This window comes from Amblyomma mixtum, chromosome 4 (assembly GCF_055824585.1).
Source record: "Amblyomma mixtum isolate Tamu chromosome 4, ASM5582458v1, whole genome shotgun sequence".
Lineage (NCBI taxonomy): Eukaryota > Metazoa > Arthropoda > Arachnida > Ixodida > Ixodidae > Amblyomma > Amblyomma mixtum.
This window is the reverse complement of record NC_143015.1, coordinates 83,796,348-83,817,607: the sequence shown is the minus strand read 5'-3', so window position 1 is coordinate 83,817,607 and position 21,260 is coordinate 83,796,348. Positions and strand designations below refer to the sequence as shown.

Below are 21,260 nucleotides of genomic sequence, written 5' to 3'. Positions count from 1 at the left end.
AATTTACACTCTTTTTGATGGTCAGTTCGCGCTTGCATTAGGAAGAGGCGTCCAATACGAACACCAATATGCCAAGCAGGTTGCCGAATATTAATTTTGGCGTTCTTACAAATGGTCTCCACAGTTCTGGGATGCGAAACCTGTCTTCCATTGGAGGGGTGTGTTGGATATGGAGTCGAGCAAGAAGGCGGCGACCCGACTCCATTAGCGACAAGCGCGTGTACTGGTTTGTAAGGTGCGCCTCCCGGAGCTCCCGGAAAGTATTCACCACCCCAAGAGCCATAAGACGGCTGTTTGAAGTAGTGATGGGGAGGTCAAGGGCACGCTTAATAATTTTGCGAAGGATGACCTCAAGCGCATCCTCCTCTTCTTTCCGTAGGTAGAGATAAGGAGTCGAATAGAGAATTCGACTGGTTACAAAGGCGTTTGCCAGCCGCAAGGCATCCTTACTTCGTAACCCCCCGCGTTTGTTGGAAACCCGGCGGACCATACGGCCCACCTGGTTCCCCACCTTTCGGAGTTTGGCCAATGTAGTGTCTGGCCGTCTGTGTTTGTGGATGTAGAGTCCTAGTACCCGTATCTCGTCACTTTCGCGTATGGGACCGCTCTCAAGAGAAAGAGAGATTTTAGTTGCGCACTTCTGTGAGGGGCGGAGGTGCACAAATTCCGATTTTTGAGGGGAACATTGAAGACCGCAGCGGCGGGCGTAGCGGTCTACTATCGTCGCCGCTGTTTGCAGGCTGGTTTCAATGTCTCCTGTGCTGCCCTGCGTGGCCCATATGGTTATGTCATCGGCGTACAGGGCGTGCTGCACGCCGGCGACACCACTCAGCTGGGCCGACAGGTGCATCATAGCCAGATTGAAGAGCAGCGGGGAAAGTACAGCGCCTTGGGGGTTTCCCCGCGTGCCGAGTAGGTAAGGACCATGCTCTCAATCTTGGATGCGGATGTAGGATTGACGATCCATTAAAAATTGGCATATGTATCTGAATGTGTTGAGGCCACAGTCGGTCTGACTTAGGTTAGTGAGTATGATCTCGTGTGTTACATTGTCAAATGCCCCTTTGAGATCCAAGGCGAGTACTACCCGGTCATTATGGGGGCATTCGAGGGGAACAAGGACTTCCCGATTAAGTTGCAGGAGGACATCCTGTGCGGATCTGTGTGGGCGGAATCCGAACATGGTGCTCGCGGCCTGTCGGAACGTCGAACAAGGCTGCACTCCCTTCCTAGCCTATCGAATATACCAAAATTGCATACGGGATACGGACCCCGCACACCGTTACATTATATGGGCCCCTGCTCATTAGGGGTTGGCAGGAAACGAGGCAGCAGACGCAGCCGCCCGCGCGCTCTCTCACCGGGCTGTTTTCTCCTCCCCACCCGATCAGGAACCCGATTTTAATCCGGTGTATACATTCAAAGAAATTACAGCCTACTATCAAAACAGTCATCGCCTTTACCCAAGCCCATGTAAAGGCCTCAAGAAGGCGGATGAGCGGCTCCTTCTCCGCCTTCTCACCAATACATTACTGTGCCCGGCAGCACTAAAGCATTTTGACCCCTCCTGTAACGGCAGCTGCCCGCACTGTAGTGCGGTGTCTTCTGACACCTATCACATGGTGTGGGCCTGCCCCTCCAACCCGGCTATTCCCCCCATCCCCAACCCAACCCGGGAGGACTGGGAGGCGACCCTGCTCGGCTGCCACGACTTACAGGCCCAACAAGCCTTAGTCGGGCGCGCCCGGGCGGCGGCCACCGCCACTGGGGTCCCATACTAGGGACCTCCACCTAGTGTTTGTAAGGATCGGTCCCTTACGGGCTGATCCAAGCATACCTCCTGTCCTTTCTTAATAAATGTTTTCACCACCACCACCACAAATGGTCAGACTGAAGTGAACGTAGTAACAAAAGTACCCTCCGACGTACTGGATGTCACAGCGTAAGGCACGCACACTAGCCTGCTAGCTGTTAAGGCAGCAGCCGAGATACAAGATTGGCTGAAGCACTCACGAAAGCCCACGAGGAACCGCGGAAGATGCTGGTAATAGGCGTGAAAATCACAAATAATTTCAGCGAGTTCTCATGTCAGATTATCAGTTTTTCCTATTGCGCACAGATTAACAGTATCCGTACAGCACATAGTGAATAAATTCACAATCTTAATGCCGGTATTCCTAAAATTAGTCATTATAATGGCACCGTAATCATTTAAGCTTGCCTATTTACTAGGATTCTGGGTGAATGGATTGTTTCTCACCGTTTTAATTGCATAACTGATACTGACTTTTTTTTCTTTGTTTTTCATGAGTCGAGCGTCCGACCTCAGCCGCACAATATGGGCTTTAGGTGACGTTAAGTCAGCTCGCCATTGAAATCTGGAAAAGCGAGATGAGGTCGCCTAAGGAGACCTCGACCTCAGCTGATGAGGTTCTGGCTGAGTGAGATCGCCAATTTTTTTTTTTTCATGCTCAGGTGAGGTCGAGGACTTTTTGATCAAATGCGCACGTGTGCAATGACACAAGGAGAAAATATAAAGCTTTACAGGATGGTTACCCCCCGCAACGTGAATTCCAGCAACAGCTGGAGTTCGTCGAATATAGCGACGGAAAAGACGCGTGTGAGACAGAGCAATGTGACACTTGTATCAGGACGGTGGCTATGTTGCCACTGAAGTTCTAAACAACATGCTGCGCATCGCGAAGTTAGTGCGTCTGCAGCGCCTGTACCTCCATAGCGTATGCTGCAGCATCACTATATGGTATTACTACTCAAGCGGCTTATTTCATTTCCAACCCTTCACGTCAGGATTGCGAACGATGCGCCGCAGACCAACAAGCCTGCTTTAATTCATCACGCGATGGGACTCAGACTCCAGGCCCGCAGCTGCTGGCTGCTGTTGCGTACTCAAGCTCGCTTCAACCCTGACCACCTTCTTCTCCCTTCGGCACGCCCTCACTCCTTTCTATTCTCTTCTCTCACTTCTTCCTTCTGCGGAGCACTCCACTATCACCAGAAACGAGAACTTCCCTTGTAAAATAAACGTTTCGGAGCAGCTGCAAGAATACTTTTGCCTTAGTATAAGGCACTATAGGGCAGGTCCTGCTTTTGGGGCTTTAAGAACTTCGCACTGGTGTAATGCTGTAATGCACCTTGCCTCATTGTTGCTTCTAGTGCGTTGTTTACTTGGTTTCGCACTTTCGAATGTTGATCGCTGAGAAGGCCACCAACAACCCTAACCGTTCTCTCGTCGGTGGCCAGAAAAAAAAAAATGAGATGAAAATCTTTCCGTGTTGCTTGTACGTGTTACTAGTTGGGTTCGTTTTTGGTAAACGGAGTTCTGAAAGATTCAGATTCAGCACACAGTCCATCGTTCTAACCATTCTTTTAGTTCCGCTTTCTCAGCACGTTATGGGCTTGCTTGATCAGGAGCGGCAGAAGTATTACAGGTGTTTTGCTGTGCGGGGAACGTGGGAAAGACAGCTCTTCCATGAGGCAGTGTGCGCTTGTTTGAGACGGTGGTGTAGAGAGACGATTTTAGCTGTCTCGTACAGGGGTGCTACATCATATTTCAACCAGTAAGGTAGTCCCTCCTTGGGGGCAGATAGCGCATCCAGGCACCCCGTGTATGCTGTCCAGTGTGCAGTCATTGCGAAGAATATACAGCTGAATGGGTTCGCTTCTAAGCCATTTAGCGGGACTATTAGCACATTTGACAGTCCTAAGCTTAGGAGGGTTGAGGACGCAAGTTCCTGCCACCTCCTTGAGCTTAGGGTATGCAAGAGGAGCCGTGCTGCTGGGCTCAAAAGCAGACTCCTTGGGCTGTATACGTTTGACAAAGACTGTAATTATGTGTGTCATTACTGATTGAGCGTGCACACTAGTTTTTAGCGCCAACTTGAAGCGGGAAGGCAGAGAGAAGAGGTTGGAGGATCATGTCTTTTCAGAGCTCTTGGAACTCGGGTGCACTTTTTTCATGTAGTTTCTTGCGATGTTCGAGTGGGTCGCCGGCGCCAGCCAAGGATGTGGGAGTTCGCGTAGTTCCTCCAGCGGCTCACTGTGCGCGCGCTTTCGAGTTCTCCTTCAGTGTTCTCCTCTCTCGTTCTCTCTAGTTTATGCTAACTGCAGCTTTGCTGTTTTGAAAGATTTGCCTCCTAATCACGGTGAGCCGCTCTAAAACGCCGCAATGTTTGTTACTTACAGCATCTTTTCAAATTATACTTTCACTAGTCATACCTGTCAGGCACACAGAACCTCCAGAGCTTCAAGAACAAAACAAGCGGGAAGCCCATGAGCAGAAAGAAGTAAAGAACTCAATGTGCTGACTATCGGCTCACTTCACTTCACTTTATTACCTTAAAGAACCCAGGTAGGGGGTATTACATAAGGGGATATTACATTCTTTTACCGCCAAAGTAGCGAGTATGCACAGAAAAAGGAACGTAATTAAAACAAACAAAAGGTGAAGAAACCTAGGCGACACAAAAGCAGCCCTTTCTGGACCAATCGTAGAGCAGGTCATGTACTCATATAAACTACGCTAACACTATTAAACTAAGCTGACAGCAAGTGGCACAGGCAAGAGTACAGTGGTATATTGCGAGGCTTATCTTTGTAAACCCTGCACACCGGCCCTGGGTCGCACCCGCGTCCTCAAGATGAAGAAGCCAGCGAGGAAGGGCAGATTTGAAGCGCTGATCATTGAGCCGTGAGGCCCGGATTGCGTAAGCACACCGTTTGCTAGCCTTGTTTAAACTAAAACGCGTTATATGACTGCATGAGTTGATCTGGAATGCTCCCAGCATTGATTTTACTATGCCTCCTCCTGGATGCCTTATAATTTCGGTACTTTCCGTGCCTTCATCTTTTCTGAGTATATTCGAGGTTGTCGGAATAGGAGAATCGGTCGATATTCAGCGTGGTGTGTCGTATGGTACCTTGCGGTCCAATGTTTGGCACCATGTTTTCTATTGCTAAGGATGCGCTAGCATGCCCAAGTAGCTGCCTTAATCTCTCCGAGCCTCTTTGCAGGAAGAGCTCATTCTGTGAACCCCAAACTTGGCCTCTTCGGGATTACATCGCTGGCTTTTAAATAACGCAAAAGCTGTTCAAGGGCCCTATTCCTTTTCCAGTTGAAGAGGCCAGTTGAAGATGACAAAACAATTGCTAGAAACAGGGAAAAAACTTATTGAATCACGCGATAACTGATAATGTGAATTAAATACATTCTATTAGTTTACTGACGCTGATTAGGACCAATCTAATATAATAGCTAGCCGAAACACGGTCAACTTTCCGGTGCCTGTGAAAGCGGCTGGGATTTAGAACCATTGCAAGTTATGATTCTAGTGCTGGCTACGCACGATTTCAGCGTATGAATCGGTTATTTACTACCTTGACTGATTGCGTAGGCTCATGTTGCTGAGATCATAGGAAGATCGAGCAGTATGGCAAATACGGACTGGCAGGCTCTCCGAGCACTCGCAGCAAACTGTTTACACATGTGAATTTCTGTTCAGAGCACAAGATAGCGCCTTGCCGGCGGTGATATTGGATGCAATCTCTGACTGCTTATCAAGAGCGGGTGTGAACACCTGAGCTCTGTAGCATGGTGAAATAGTTGCGAGGAGAAAAGAACAAAGAAGAAATGCAAGCGTAATAAAAGTAGATAAAGCTATGCAGCACTACAAGCCGACGGCCTTCACCGTGCAGTGCTTTCATTTTCTTATTTCTGTTCTCGCCTACCAGTTATGCGCACATTAAGGATTTTTATATCTTTTAAAGCGACAGCATTCAAGGTCCCGTTACCGAGAAATTTTGGCGCCGGCGTTGCCGGCGTCGTGAGCGAAAAATTACGAGCATGACTCTGGCAGGTGGTGCAGAGAGAGCAACGTTTTCTGAAGTTGTGTTAACAAATAGCTATGGCACTGTACAGAGAACTTGGAGACTTACTTAGAGGCACCTTGACCAAAAAGGACGGAAAATAGAAGACCTTAAAAATGGCCTCCTCGTTATAAAGGTCCGGGAAGAAACGAGCAGTGTAACATCACGAAAGAGAATAAGGCACGGGAGCTCATGAGAAAAACTGCAATATTTATAAGCAAACTTCCGCTGCACAGGATGCGAATCAACATTGATGCCAACTGTTGACCGGAAGAGAAAGCACAATGCACGTCGCGCTTGAGTAAGGGGGTAGTAGAGAAAATGGCGGATCCGAGCAAAATGATCGATGGTAGCTGACACATCACGTCGATGCCTTGTTGGTACTGACAAGCATTCAAGGACACACGGATTCGATAGTAAGTGATACGAAACAGCAAAGAGGAAAATTACAGACTTTTACTGTTACAGACTCAATTCACGGCACCGCGTATCAGACCACAACATCAAGTGGATGCTATTCACATCAGCATTAATGTTGCCTCTGTTATTCGCAACGGGAACAATGTTTTTGCGCTAACATCGCATGAAAGACACAAATCTACCTGCTGCCAATTTATTGAGCATAAAGCTACCAACAAAAATTTTTAAATTCTCTTGTTGCTCTGGCGAAAAAACTTACCACCTGTATCTTCTACAACTGGAGACTTCAAAACCATTCCAAGTGCTTCCGTCATGCGTCAGCTTGAAAATCTGTTCAAATTACTTCAGGAGTCGTCACTTCACCATAGCAGCATAGTGGCAGTGACCCAAGAGTTTTTGTGGAACACCTCACTTATTGGAGCAATGAGTATTCACACGCATCCGTTCTTCACGTCGTGTGGGTAGTTCTCAGTGCGTCTGCGCCATGCCCCTCAAACATGGTTATAGCAGACTGCTAAGTACGGTTGCTAAGTACGGTATTACAAAGTGCTTTCCTATAGAAACTGTAACGTAGTAATGTCCGGAAGTGAAGCCGCTTCGCCTCCCGACATTACAACATTACAATATCTATAGGAAGGAAGGAAGGAAGGAAGGAAGGAAGGAAGGAAGGAAGGAAGGAAGGAAGGAAGGAAGGAAGGAAGGCAGGAAGGAAGGAAGCAAGCAAGCAAGCAAGCAAGCAAGCAAGCAAGCAAGGAAGGAAGGAAGGAAGGAAGGAAGGAAGGAAGGAAGGAAGGAAGGAAGGAAGGAGTTTTTTGTTCCAAGCATGTGTACATGTTTGAGGGGGAGGGCAAAAGGCACAGTAAGCCTCACGAGACCCGTCCCCCATGGTGCACCTGACACACAACACAGCGCAACATGTATAAGAGTGATGTAAGATAGAAATTAGCACAAACGAATTACAATGGCAAAATTATCATAGCATGTCAAGGAATGAAAGAAAATAAGTAGTCATATACATCTTTAGTTAGGAACATTTTCACAAGTGTAAATTTATAACGATTCTACTAAAAGCATTTCTGTTAATTTTTGTCTTAAATAACCACTCATTTCTGTGTTTATGAATGAGATCTGATATATCTTTGCTAGAATTTAGAACTGTTATCTGGTATAGGAAAGTTTGAGAGCCATAATTTGTTTTTATTCTGGGTGGCCTGGTACAGTAATCTCTTAGCTGGTATTTTAGGTGTTCGTCAGTAGGAAAGCCGCTTCGCTTGAACTGGACATGAATCTTGGACACCTGTATTTCTAGGCATGGTCCTGGCCAAGCTTTGTAGACTGCAGTAATTCAAGTAGACTTCTTTGTATTCAAGGTGTGGGCAGAAGCTGAAGTTCATTTTACCCAAAAGCTGAAAACAGTTACACAAGCATTGCATGCACTAAATATTTCCTGCAATAATATGTGTTTACGGTTAGTAATGTTAGCGGAGCAAATTGACAGCCGGCTGGGTAGATATCGTAGTCAACCCCATAGCACTCACACCATGCTGTCAGAGGAATTCCGGCTCCCACCGCCTTGTTCGGCCAAGCCTCCTTATAACGCCGAAAGGGGCAGGCGACAGCACTCGTACGATTCGTCAGTGTACTGCCATGGGCGTTCATCCTTGTGCGTTCGATGCACACCTCAGCAATGTTTTGCGTCCAACTCAATTTGCGCCGCTAGAAACTCGTCGGATGTGGTTATAGGGGCACGCCGGAGGCGGGTTTTGTAGGACTCGTGTGAAAAGCACCAACCCTGTCTCTTTCTCATAGGACCGCCAAGCGCGTAGCCCCAGTGGTGGTATAGTGCTGGTCTAGTGTACGATACGGTGCTTCTTTGGCAGCTTGCGTGCAAAGCCTGCTCACAGTTTGCCTCAGGGCGTCCCCAACGTGGGAAGTGCACAGCAGTGTTCACAAAACGTTTTCTAAGCCGAGGGCATGCCTCCTATTCCTTTCCGCTGAGGGCCGAACATTTGTTCGGCGAGACGCTGATGAGGCAGGCCGCAAAGGGCACCTACGTCTTTTAAGCCATGCCTTAGGCAGCGAGGATTTGGGCAAACAGAATCGCAGTGACACGAACAGAATCAACGAATGCTTCGAGAATGTGAAGGATAATAGCGCTTCTTTGTTTTCTGGGTTTATGCCTCGTTCTGTTTCTTCATGAGACGGGTCTTCCATTGTGGAAGATGAGGAACGTGTGAGCAGCTTCTATGGCGGCTACCCTATTCCGAAGCCCTACCACTTGCGTTTGGAATTCATTTTTCTGGCGCAAAGAACTTCAGAAACAGAAAAAGCCATTCGTCGCGCAAAGTTTGTAGATACGAACTCCAATGCCTGAGCCTCGATCACATTTCGTGTGAAATGAAGCTGTTCTTTACATATACCGCCCGTTCTTTAGCTGACTTAGAACTGTTTTACAGTTCACTGCGGCAACTAGAAGCAATGAATGGTGCTTAGCTTCTGCATTTTTCCACCCCACTGTTCTCGATTTAGTAACACAGAACTGCTGCTTGCATATGGCACGCAGGTACCGCTCACGACAACACGTGAAAATTCCACTGCGCTGTGATGAAGAACCTTGTTGAGGCTCATTATATGTTACTAAGGAATTGACGGACTGCAGTCTCGAACAAGCTAGAAGAAATATTACGTGCCCTCTTCTCGCTCTTGGTTTCGGCTATACAACTGTGACCACTTTTTCAGATGCGGAAAACTTAAAATTTCTTCCCAAAGGAGAAATCGAAAGCTTCGATGTGAAAATGCTTTACTACCGACTAATATCCGTCAGCTCGAATTAAGATTCTTCCATTCACTAGATACAAGCCGTCGTGTCCTATAATGCGTATACCGGTTCTTTCAATCAAGGCTCTTAGTATGTGAGGCGTCAAGTAGCGTTTGCAGCATAGTTCTTTGATAGGCAACGACAAATCTCGAATCACAACCGGTCCCCTGAGTGGGATAGTTCAAAAACTGTTATTTGAACTTTGGTATCTAGCTTGCTAGACAATATTAATCTTCTCTCAGAGAATCCTTCTTTTCTGAAATTCATCATCACAGGCCGGACATGTTCAGCGTAGGGCAATGGTCTCTCCTATGTTTCTCGAAATAACCCGGTGCCGTGCCAGCTGCGGCCACCTTATCACAGAAACTTCCAAATATCATTCGCCTACTTTCTACCGCGTATTGCAACGCTTGCTGACTATTCGAATTTACTACGTTAACATTAACGACCCTCGGTTATTTTACCTTTAATTACATGCTCTGCCCAAGCCCATTTATTCTTGATTTTTACTAGGAAATCATTAACTCGCGGTTCTCTCTCAACCACTACGCTGTGCTCCTCACTCCTAACGCACCTATCATTTTCCTCACCACAGCGCTCACTGCGTTGCCCTTAAAATAGGTTTTACGCTTTTCTTTAGCCTTCACGTTTCAGCCCCATGGGTGAGTGCCGGTAAGATGCAGCTTTATCTCCTTTCCTCTTTAGAGATACTGGTTTACTTCCTTTGATGATCTGAAAAAAGCTGCTAAATGCGCGCCACCACATTCTTTTTTCTTCTAGGTGTTTCAGTCTCGAGGTCCGGATCTGTGGTCACTGCCTGCCATATGTAGATGCTTTCCCTTTACCACTTCCACCCCTCGCTCTCCAAGTGCTCAACTTTACTTTAGTTTTCTGCATATTAAATTTTAGACCTAGCATACTCCTATCCATTTTAGGGTTAAAGTATTATCCATTAACTCTTACCCACAGCTATTCCCAAACCAGGTATCTGAATACCTTCTGTAAACTAGAGGTGAATAAAACTGAAGCGATCGCGTCTCCTTGCCTAACACCATTTCTTATTATAAAGAGTGCTAGGCACCGCGAGATTTGAAATTACTACTTTGGAAATGCTTTTTGTGGGCTTCAGAAGCTCTGTTCTAAAATTTTAATAGGAAGCTCGGTAGAAAATCCGGCTTACTGTAACTGACAAACATTTCTTCAAATGGCGACTTCGGTATCACTTTGAGGCATACAAGTATGCGTGATTTATATCTATCTATTAACAGTTGGAAGTGGCGCTTGCGTTTGTCGTTTTGTGCGCAGTGTTGTGTCGTTTGTTTAGTTAAAAATGCAGAACCAACTAGGCCTGCGACGTAAGTTGGTGAAGTATTCTGCAGCTTTTGCCAACTTATGTAACTTAACGGAGTCGCGCGCTGGAGCACCTTCAGCCTATCAGTCCGCTTTATTCGTCTTTTTGTGATTAGCTACACGAACAATGAACGGTTTGGCACGACATAGAACAGAGAGTAGATCCAACCGACGTGTCCTCGTCCTGCATTCCACACTGACCTGTGTCTGCTATCCAAATGAGATCATATATTTTTGGCTGTATAAGGTTTATGATTCTTCCGTATACTTAAGCGTCAGGTTCGCCATTATTCGTGAGGAGGTGTCGGTCTTCGGCGGTGGACGTCTTCTTTTCGATGAAGACAGTTGTCTTGATGTTCTGGAAGCATATGAATGGCGTTACAAAAAGTCACTTATCGCATACGTATTCTCAACACTGACTGAACAAACCTATGAGGAGTGTTTTGCTAACATACCTACCTCGTTCTTCTGCGTCTGATCGGATGGCCTTGATTTACGCCAGAGTTTCACTAGCATATCGCTGCAAAGTTCTGGTGGCGCTTCTTCACTTCGCATTTCTCCTAAAATTTGAAAGATTAATTTCATTATGCCTCAGTCTCCACAGTGGCGGTGCGCACAACAGGTGACGGCTGTAATATCCCCCCCCCCAAACCTCGATTTCAATTTAATTTCAATTTCAATTTTATTTATTATCCCACGTACACATGGTAAGGGTCGAAGCAAAAAGCCAGAAATTGTGGCTCGATATGCCCCTCGGCCCCTACACTGCAGGGCAGCAGGTAACATGCAAATTACCTGCACAAATCATATCGCAGAAATGCAAAGCAATGGTTGTCAAAAACGGGTGACGCATCATTAGAAAAAAAAGAATGAATGAAGCGCACAGAAAAAACATTATAACAAAAAGGAAGAGAAAAAAATACACTTTATAGAAAAACACGTCTTTCGTTATTCAAATCAGGTCAAAACTTTATGGTATGAAAGAGATAAAGAAGCAGTGAAAGCATGGTGAAATCTAAAAAGTGGCACATACATCCCGTATATCTTTGCAATAATATATCGAAGAGAGGTATAATACGATGCTTTTCGAAGAAACGTGACATTAGCAGAAAAATAACAGCTAGCTTGTTCATGGCAATGAGGCTGAGGGTTACTAAAGATCGTTACAGAAAAGCATTACAAAAACGTTTCATACTGTAAAGCCTGCAACTTCACACACATAATCGTCCTTTATAAACGTTTGATAGCCTGTAAATGCATTAGTACTCCGTGTTAGGTTTCGCAGCGATTAAGAAATTGTTCATGGTATGCGATTTGAAAGAGTGTTTATAAAGAACGTTGATCTACATATTATAAGTAGTACCTTGTTGGAAAGAAAAGTTAGTGGTACCTGTTAGGGCACTGACTAATACTCCGATGATAACTGTTGCGAAAATCCCAAAGAAGCTAATCCAATAATACGACATCTCAAACAGAGAAAACGGTTGATCCGACCTGCAAAAGAACAAGCGAATTAGAAAGCATGCAGTCATGACTGCCCGTCTGGGCGTCAAGGGCGCGCGCGCGACGTATGAGACCACGTTAAAAACATATGGTTACCGTGCACCGCACAAGTTCAGCCTATAGCAACAAAAACACGGCAGGAAAGGTAGCACACACCATATCATGAGACTTGTTCCGACTGCGAGAAGTGAGAAAATTACTAAAGCCAATATTACACGGCAGGTACCTACGGAAAGTCAACAACACTGCTAGCAAGTATCTCATCCAGTTATTCTAATATACGTCATAAGTTTCAGCAGCTATCGCGTCTTTAAATAGGATGCCGTGTAAATTACAAAGTTTAGAAATACGCATGAGCCACCCTTGTTTAGAGAGGCTTAGCATAGTGCCATCCGCGGTTCCCACTGCGATCCGCCTCCGCGGCAAGCCACTGCGCATGCGCAGATCACCCTGAGGCTGCCAGAAGACGCCAGGTGGCGCCAAGTGCCGGCCAGATGCTTGCACGTCTCTCGAGTAGAGGCCAATCAGCGCGCGGGCGCTTGCAGCGCTTGCATTCGGATCGCGGCAGCGTCTGCAAATCGCGCTCGCTAATTATGGCTATTATCATCATCAGTAACTGATGCTAAATGTGCCGGGAAAATTAGATGAGCTCGAGTGATTTTCGCGGGTTCTCTGGTTATTAACAAGCTTTTACCACTACCCGTCAAAATATACGATGGTTGCATCCCCCGCCAGTGCTAACATATTGTGCCAAAACTTGAAGGCTAACGAAAAGGCTTCATGTGTGGGGACTGTACCGCAAGCAATAAAAATCACAAAGATAAGATGGAGTTTACGGAAACAAAAATAGCAATATGGATTTATATTAAAACGCTGATACGCTGACGCCGACCATGGAATAAATAAAACAGAACCAATACGTTCCCGCACCCGTATGGAAGCATGGTTTGAAATTAAATTATGCTGTAAGAGACACGCGTTTCATTGTAGAGCGTTTTATTTATTTCTCTGTATCTGTATTTCAACGTTTCATTGAAGTTCGCCCCGAGCAGAGGACTTTTTGTCCAACCAGGGTTAGTTCACTACTCAGGGTTAATGCTACCAGAGCGCTTCTTGTGGCGGTTGTTCCTGCAGAGCTGTTAGAAAACCAGAGCCCGCATGCAGACGTGTATCAGATGAATATAGACAAGCGATACTAAGGTCTTAGTGACAACCCTAGAGCAATCAAATAATATGCTTCCACGGAACACGGCCCTCTTCGAATCAAATGAATAACAAAGAAATAATTGGTTTGGTTTATTGGAGTACGTCCAAAAGCGACTCAGACTATGAGGGACGCCGTAGTGAAGGGCTCCAGAAAGTTCGATCACCTGTGGTTCTTTAACGTGTACTGACATCGCACAGTACACGGGCCTCTAGAATTTTGCCTCCATCGAAATTCGGCAGCCGCGGCCGGGATCGAACCCGTGTCTTTCGGGTCAGCAGCCGAGCGCCGTAACCACTGAGCCACCGCGGCGAGGCGCAAAGAAATCATCAGCAAACAAAAGAAAAGTGCTAAAGGGTACCTCACAAGGAAGATGGCAACGTTATTCGCATTTTCAATGCTTCACAATGCAATGAATCGCTGTCGAATACATTCCTCTGAAATATTTGCTGATACACACCGTCGTTTTCTCCTAGCTATTAAATGATTGTATCATCAAATAGGCATGCTTTTTCAGCCTTTGCTAAGAATGTTCACGTTATAAAGCAGTGCTACGCACCCGCAATAACTATTTTTCGTAACAACCTTTTTGTGTGAGCTAGGATGAAGGCATAGCCATCGGCGCTGTTACGTCCTGCTGTGTAAATTAGGTTCTCACTTTTCCTTTCCCTTTTTCTAAGTAACCAGGTATAGAAAAAAAAACTGGCCCCCGATTTGCCTGGTTAATCTAAAACCGACTTAGGTGCGCTATCAGGTTTGCCCTTGCTAAGGTGCGTTCATTCATCCAGAGGAAACCAGGTAGCATTCCGCCAAGGGTCTCGACAGAACCAAGGAGCGCCACCTTAGACGGCTCCAAACCGGGTCTTTCTTAAATCCCGCCGTACTAAAACACGTGGACCCGACTTTCACGGGCAGGTGCAAATTCTGCGGGCAGTATTCTGACCTATACCACGTGGTGTGGGCCTGCCAGTTAAATACAAATATAGCAGTTATAAGTCAGCCAACTAGGGAGGGCTGGGAGGCGGCCCTGTCCAGCTCGGACCTGGAGGCCCAGGAGGCCCTGGTCGGGAGAGCACAGGCAGCGGCGGCTGCCAATGGCATCCCGGAATAGCAACTGCCACCCAGGTCAACGACCATCCACAGCTTCCCCTCCCAATTCAGTAAAGTGCTACAATAAATGTTTTCTCCTCCTCGCTTCAGCGTCTACTGCCGCGAGACACTTCCTCTCATCAGCAGTTTCGCCCGTCCTTTACAGGCGCATTTATTTTGCTGAGCCTTCATTAGTCCGGCCTCTCCGCCCTTTCCTCTGTAGGTGTAGAAAGAAATTTCCTCCTCTCTGGTTGTAGGTATCCAGTTGAAACCCTCAAACATCGTCTGTGCTCTACCCACACGGTTTACAAAGATTACATGGTTTACTCGGTTTACAATCCGACAAGCGTGACAGTGCACATTTGTGTTATCATGGAGTCCCTACTCCAATATGTGTTAATGACATGAGTCGGTGTGTGTATTCAAGAGATGAATTTCACGTGCGTCTACTCACCGCGATGCGAGTGCCAGCCAGTGAGTGTGTGTGCGTGTGTTCGTGCGTGCGTGCGTGCGTGTGCGTGTGTGTGTGCGTGTGCGTGCGCGTGCGTGCGTGTGCGCGCGCGTAGACATCCCCCATGAAGCTGATTGTATTATGCCATCATCAACCTTCATTCGCACTCTTCCTTTCCTCCCCTTCCATTTCCCCGGTGTGGAGTAGCAGGCCAGGGCCATGTTACCACCCACTCCTCCTTTTGCACTCATTAAAATTCCTTTCTGTCTCTCCCTGGAACAACACCTGCCACCTGCCATGGTTGGAAAATGCTTCAACAGGACATAACAGCATTTTCGCCACTGAGCCATCTAGTGCTATCTTTTTCGCTCTCGCCCTACCGCGAGCTTGCCGTCCCGGTTAGCTCAATTGGTAGAGCGACTGCTCCGGTGTAGCGGTGGTCCCGGGTTCGAACCCCGGACCAGAACGAATTTTTCTTTAACTACGAAGTTTCTGAGAAAGCTGTATAGCTTTCGTTTGTAGCCGTATGGCTGCACTCCGGTGGATGTCAATGAGTAATTACTCCCTCATTACAAATCTACTCCATCTTGGGGGATTCCCCTAAAAAACATTTGAGCAACTATGTTCCCACTTCGAGTTATTGATCAATTCTCTCCCGCCCTACCGCGAGCTTGCCGTCCCGGTTAGCTCAATTGGTAGAGCGACTGCTCCGGTGTAGCGGTGGTCTCGGGTTCGAACCCCGGACCAGGACGAATTTTTCTTTAACTACGAAGTTTCTGAGAGAGCTGTATAGCTTTCCTTTGTAGCCGTATGGCTGCGCTCGGGTGGATGTGAATGAGTAATTACTCCCTTATTACAAATCTACTCCACCTTGGGGGATTCCCCTAAAAAACATTTGACCAACCTAGTTTACTGTACTGTTCCTGTCTGGCTGATTCTAAGGGTTGGTCTTATGGCGATTTGTGAGAAAGCGATGCCACTATGCGGCAGTACCACGAACTATTCTAACAGTAATACAGTAACTAGAATTTGATTATTGATCGACGCATTTATCTGCATTTATCTCCGCATTTATCTTTTTCGCCCTTGAGTATTAGTTAAGATTAATGCGTCTACCTGTAGTAAAAGCGATTGGCCTATGTGCCTCTTCTCTCTCTTCGCCTCGTACAGTGGTGCGAGTTCAATATTTTCCAGCTTGTTTTCTGCGCAAGCAGCACGACGATCGCTGGAAATTGCTTGCCTGTAAATTTAATGCAAAAATTGCGCTGCTGGATTAGTAATTTGCCCATTGTAAAGGCGACTCCATCACGAGTGTCAAAGAATTGAAATTCTTTCCAAAGCGCGTTTTCCGTCTAGCACTTTACTTTCACAACCGATGATTTGAAACGCAGAACAGCAATTTTTTTGCCTTATATTCCGTTTAATCCTTGGCACACTACAGAAAGAAATGGCTTGCAAGAGGCAAGCGGCGGCGTACCGTGGAATTTAAAAAAAAAAGAGACATGTAGGACTGAGGCTCACAAGATACAGTCCTCTGTAGCGCCTCCATGTTAGTCCATTGAGGTGCCCCCGCTAGTTCGTGAAAATTGCCAATAAGTACAGATTTATGACCGGTTAATAATGACAATAAAAATGTGGAATGGTTCACTTGGGGAAGGACAGGGCACCTGAAATCCTTATTCGTCCTTCCTACACTCTAAACAAAAAGGAATCAAAAGGCTGTAAGCCGTCCTCTAGTAATCTCCGTTTTATAAAAGGAACTGCAGCTTAGAGGAAGGCTTACGCCCTGCTCCCATACAAGCGTGCTGGTTTTTATAGTGTAGCGATAGCCTGTAATTAAGTAAACGATTGTAGCCGGCTTACTTGAAGACTGCGGAAGTGCTGGAGATGGTAGGCACTGATGCTGCAATGCTCACGCTTAGGTTTCCGGGGCAGTAGTCCAGGGACACAGGCATCCTGGCTGGGTTTGCTCCCTTCTGGATGGTGTACTTCAGGTGCCAAAGTTGATATGCTACTGTAATTATAGTTGCCGCACCTGCGCCCTGTGGAGAAAGGCTGTTACTGAGAACTAGTGTGTTTTTTGTTAGAGCCTTAAATCAGGCTGCAAGCTCTATTAAGAAACAATCGGCGACAATTATTTGAAGGACCCGGAAATGATCATTGTGATGTAGGTTTTTCATTTCTTTTTTTATTTTATTTGTTCTTCGTTTTCTGCGTATAGAAAGCTCAGTCAGGTACACAGTACCAAAGGTACTGCGTACATAACTAGGTTCCTAAACCCCAACTTTGTTCAGAAATAGTGCAATTTTCAGAACAAAAATCACAAATTTCGAACCTAGGAAATTCAAATGCAGCAACTACAAACACAGCACAAAAGAACATTACATACAGAATTAATAAAGGAGTATTAAAACAAACACATTATATTTCAGGCATAACCGTAATAGAACTAATCAACAAAGCCTACATAATTCACCATGCAAAATAACACACACAGGTTATTGTACGAAAACGGATCATGCATTCACAACTGAAAAGTGTTATCGGACCGAGGTCACCTTTATTAAGATACATTCACCAAAACATATCAAACAGCGGAACACTGCTCAAATAAATATTTAACTAAGTCTCCTTTACACTCTGGTTGAAGTTTCCATTGCAATGTTAATTTCTCTATTTTGACTTAGATATATTAATTTTGATTTAGTTATTTCTCTTTTTTTATTTATTTTGCAATCTCGATTTACATGGCTGCACCATTGAAGAACCCAATTGTAGTCTGATGCTTGATTTTTTTTATATGAAAGAAGAAAAAAATGAGCGTCTGGAAAATCATCGCAATTCTTCGGTTCTATTATTTGTTAAACATTTACGTGCTTGCAATCACGAAGAAAAAATTGCAGGTGTTCATGTATGAGCAAGGAAGCTAAGCTCTAACTAAACCAAGCAGTATGGCCGTTTCGCCGGTTTCGACCATCTGAGGTTTTTTTTTTTTTAAACAGCTCGCAGCACAGTATCTGGAAACAACTTATGTCCCAATTTTCCTGCATATAAATGGGGCCTCTGATGTAGGGAAAAGTACACCTTGTGAGCAGAGTGGTGTTCTGAGCCAGTTGGTAAAGCATGTTTAAGGGAGGCGTAGCGCGTCCCTGTCTTTTTTCGCGCTACGCCTCCCTTAAACACCTTGTGAGATTGAAGAGTGCGGATGATGATTCGCAGGCAGCATATTAACATCTAAGGCTAGGATTAGCATCCGGTAGGGGTGAAAACCGTTACAACCAAATGCTCAACGGGATATAGCTACCTAAAACCAGGTAAATCGAGAAATTTCGCATTCATCACAAAATTCTTTGTCGGTAATTATTGCGTTTGTTTTCGAGTATTTTACGTATTGAACACTAAACTCACGAGCGCTGTGTAAGCTGAAAGAGGCATGAGGCATGTCCGTTTGCTTTCACAAAGTTGCGTGCGCGCAGAACAGTCCAAAACGTTCCGTGCGCGATTCTACAGACTTTCACTCATAAAAAGAGCTTTCTACGGGAAAGTGAATATTTCGCCAGCTCAGAATGCGATTGGGAATGCATTCATTATGCGTATTCGTTTCTCATGGATGTGGTTTTAGCTACCTGTTGAAAGAAATTATAGCGCGCTTAAAGCTACTTACGTGCTGTGAATGCGAAACCTTTTGCGTGTCATCGTGAGCTAGTAGTTAACTACCTTTGTTTACTAGGTAGTACTAGTTAGTAAGTAGTACTAATGTCTGAAATGCCTTTCCGGTGAAGGCCTTTACGAAAGACCACACGACATAGGCGTATACATGAAGCGTCGCTTTAACCTAGCCACCACGTCACTTCCGGTCTGATGATGTCCCTTCCTGCTCCCTTGCCATCAGTTCTGGTGCCGGGATCATGGTGACGTCACACTGAATTGTCGCGGCCTGAGTTCGAAACCTACTTCGGAAGGAATTTTATTTTTATTTCATTGACGATACAGGCATTGCGATTACGTCATGAGGTCGCGTGGGCTATATAGCCGTTTCTCGTGGACGGCGGGCCAACGGATTTCGCCTGATGAACCATATCATGCAGCCAAAAGATGGCTCATCATAACTCAATAAACTCGCATGCTTGTGTGAATCTTCTCATGCAGGCTTAGCTAGTGGCATGGACCGCTGGGTGAACAAGCAGGGATGCAGGAATGCTGCACACACAAATGTGTAATCAACTTGTTTTGTGTCTACTTCGGTGGCTGCCGAAATATAATATGCCGTGAATGGTTGGAGCTTACAGTACGAACCCTTTGAGACGAGACGTGTAGAAAAACTCTCGGTAAGGCGAGCGAAATGAACGTCGAAAACTTTCAAGATGGCCTTTCAACTGCGCGCCAGAGTGGGTCCTTAAATGTACAGTGAGGAGAGCTCCATTTATATTTTTTTATAGCAAAATCCGATAGTTCGCCATTTTATGGCTTTGTTGCCACTTGGCCGGGAGCGAAAGATGCATTTATTTCTAAGAAATTTGGATTCGAAGTTGAGAAAGTTTTTCCCGCCGCTCAGATTCAAACTTGGGATTCTCCTATGACGACACAGGACTAAGAGACGTGAAACATGACGTGCACATGACGTAACGCAGACTCCGTGATTTCTGACGACCAGCAGCCTAACAGCAGCCGAAATGAAAGCTACCGCCGGCCGCACGTTGAAGGCATCTATCGGCTATTGCGGCCGTCGCTACAGTCGCTACGCTTACGTTTGCACCGGCGTTTTGCCAGCGTTACCATGCATCCTGTTCTCGAAGTCGTCAACGAAGTTCTCGCAAATAGACACCTTTAGCATACCGTGTGCCTTGTTACCGTTAGTAGGGTCCGTTAGCATAATACCGGAAGCCCGCCTACAGCCGGAGAGCAGGCGCTAATTGGTCCCGATGCTACAGGCGCGCGTGTAGCTGCCGGGTACATGGCGCCATCTGGCGACGTCAAGGAGGCTTACGCATGCATTGGCATAGCCGGGCTAGAGGGGTGACGCGCGCGCTCGTCACCCCTCTAGCCCGGCCATGGCATTGGCTGCGCCTCAGTGATTCATGGTTCCTCGTGTTCCAGTGTTACAAGAACCATTGGTTCTAGCAACACTGTTTTGTCCTATGACGTCATCACGCTTGTACTTGCGAGTTTGGCCTGTGGCGGCGATACCTGTATTATGGTTCTTACTCTTTTCTAAGTTACAAGAGCTTTGTTGTCAGTATGAGTGGCGTTTTTGTAATCAGGAGCTGGTATTCTCTCGTTACAAGCCAACTTCAATTTCTCCTGAGTGTCCCTTTAATGTATGCGAATTTTTCGCGTCTTTTGTAAACGTCACAATTTCTAAACTCCGTGAAGTAAGCTGAGTTGTTCTCATAATCACCATTTCTTACAGAAACGACTCAAAGGAAGTACAATGAGCATCCTGAGAACAATGTAATATTTTAATGTGGAATTATTAGGACCCGATAGAAAGTGCATAATTAAACATGAGGGAGGGTTAACTTTTCGGTGCTATCTATGCATACTCTCTATAAATGTCTGAAATGTAGTTTCCGAACAGCGTGAATCATAATTCGTGACTGAAGGGAGTAACTACGCTAACTTGAAGACTGTCGCATGCGATTACCTATTGTTTAAGGCTAGTACCTCACACGTTCGTCATTTTGTTGTCGCTAGGCATTTCCCGCGAATTCTTGTTATGTAAAGAAATAGAAACTCCCCATCACAGCTGAAACATGTAGAAAGCACATATTATGAACGTACTTTTGAGTGGACGAACGGAAATAGCAGAGCCAGGACACATAGGCCAACATGCGGTGAAGCAAGACAAGAGTATATCATGAGGAAGATCTGCGGGAAAAAAAAGGAGGGAAAATCACTCAGGAATCTTATCAAGCACGGATCAAAATAATACCTTAGTTTGGGCACTACACGAACTAATGATAATGCAAAGCAAAAAAGCGTTAAGACAGACACGCAGTACAATATGTGAGTGTTCTCAGCTTTTGTAGTTTGGGCGAGTTAGTGGCGCTTCCGAAAATAGACAGGAAAGACTCACGCACAAGGTTCGCTCCAAGGTTTTCGTAATCGCGCGTGATTTCAAACGCGTGGATTAAATGAGAATCTAGGTTGGTACTGAAAAAAAGATTCTCAGTTAGCAGTAGCCTAGCGCCTTTATTTTTTCTGTGTCTGTCTTCGCATTAAATGTATTTGTTTCGAACTAAAGATCACTTCTGCAAAATGCATTTCTCTACCTAAGATATAACATCCTAACTGCTGATAGGCCGAAAGCGGACCGTGCGATATGAGCCGTCACTGCCCCAACAGCAGCGCACGCTTCGCACTGTAAGGCTAATGTAAGGAATGCAGGAATTTAAGGAATGTAAGGAAGGACTGCAAGGAATGCTGCATTCAGAATGAAGGAATTTACATGTAGCAGGGCTGGGAAGCAAGAAATACAGGTCTTGCGTTCGTAAAAGCAAAATGCGACTTTCGAAACTTAGGTGCATTATATATGACAACAG

General features: G+C 45.8%; 1 protein-coding gene across 1 annotated transcript in view; it reads right to left on the bottom strand.

Annotated features, from left to right (window-relative positions):
* Positions 1 to 10,739: 10,739 nt before the first annotated feature.
* The window catches only part of LOC149347236 (sodium-coupled monocarboxylate transporter 2-like), a 30,278-nt gene continuing 19,757 nt past the window's right edge, over positions 10,740 to 21,260 (bottom strand). The window contains exons 11-15 of the mRNA XM_089585532.1: positions 20,500 to 20,586; positions 16,582 to 16,760; positions 11,862 to 11,965; positions 10,931 to 11,031; positions 10,740 to 10,829 (exon numbers count right to left, since the gene is read on the bottom strand). Coding sequence (XP_089441658.1) covers positions 10,740 to 10,829; positions 10,931 to 11,031; positions 11,862 to 11,965; positions 16,582 to 16,760; positions 20,500 to 20,586 — 561 coding nt within the window. The remainder of the gene's footprint in view (positions 10,830 to 10,930; positions 11,032 to 11,861; positions 11,966 to 16,581; positions 16,761 to 20,499; positions 20,587 to 21,260) is intronic.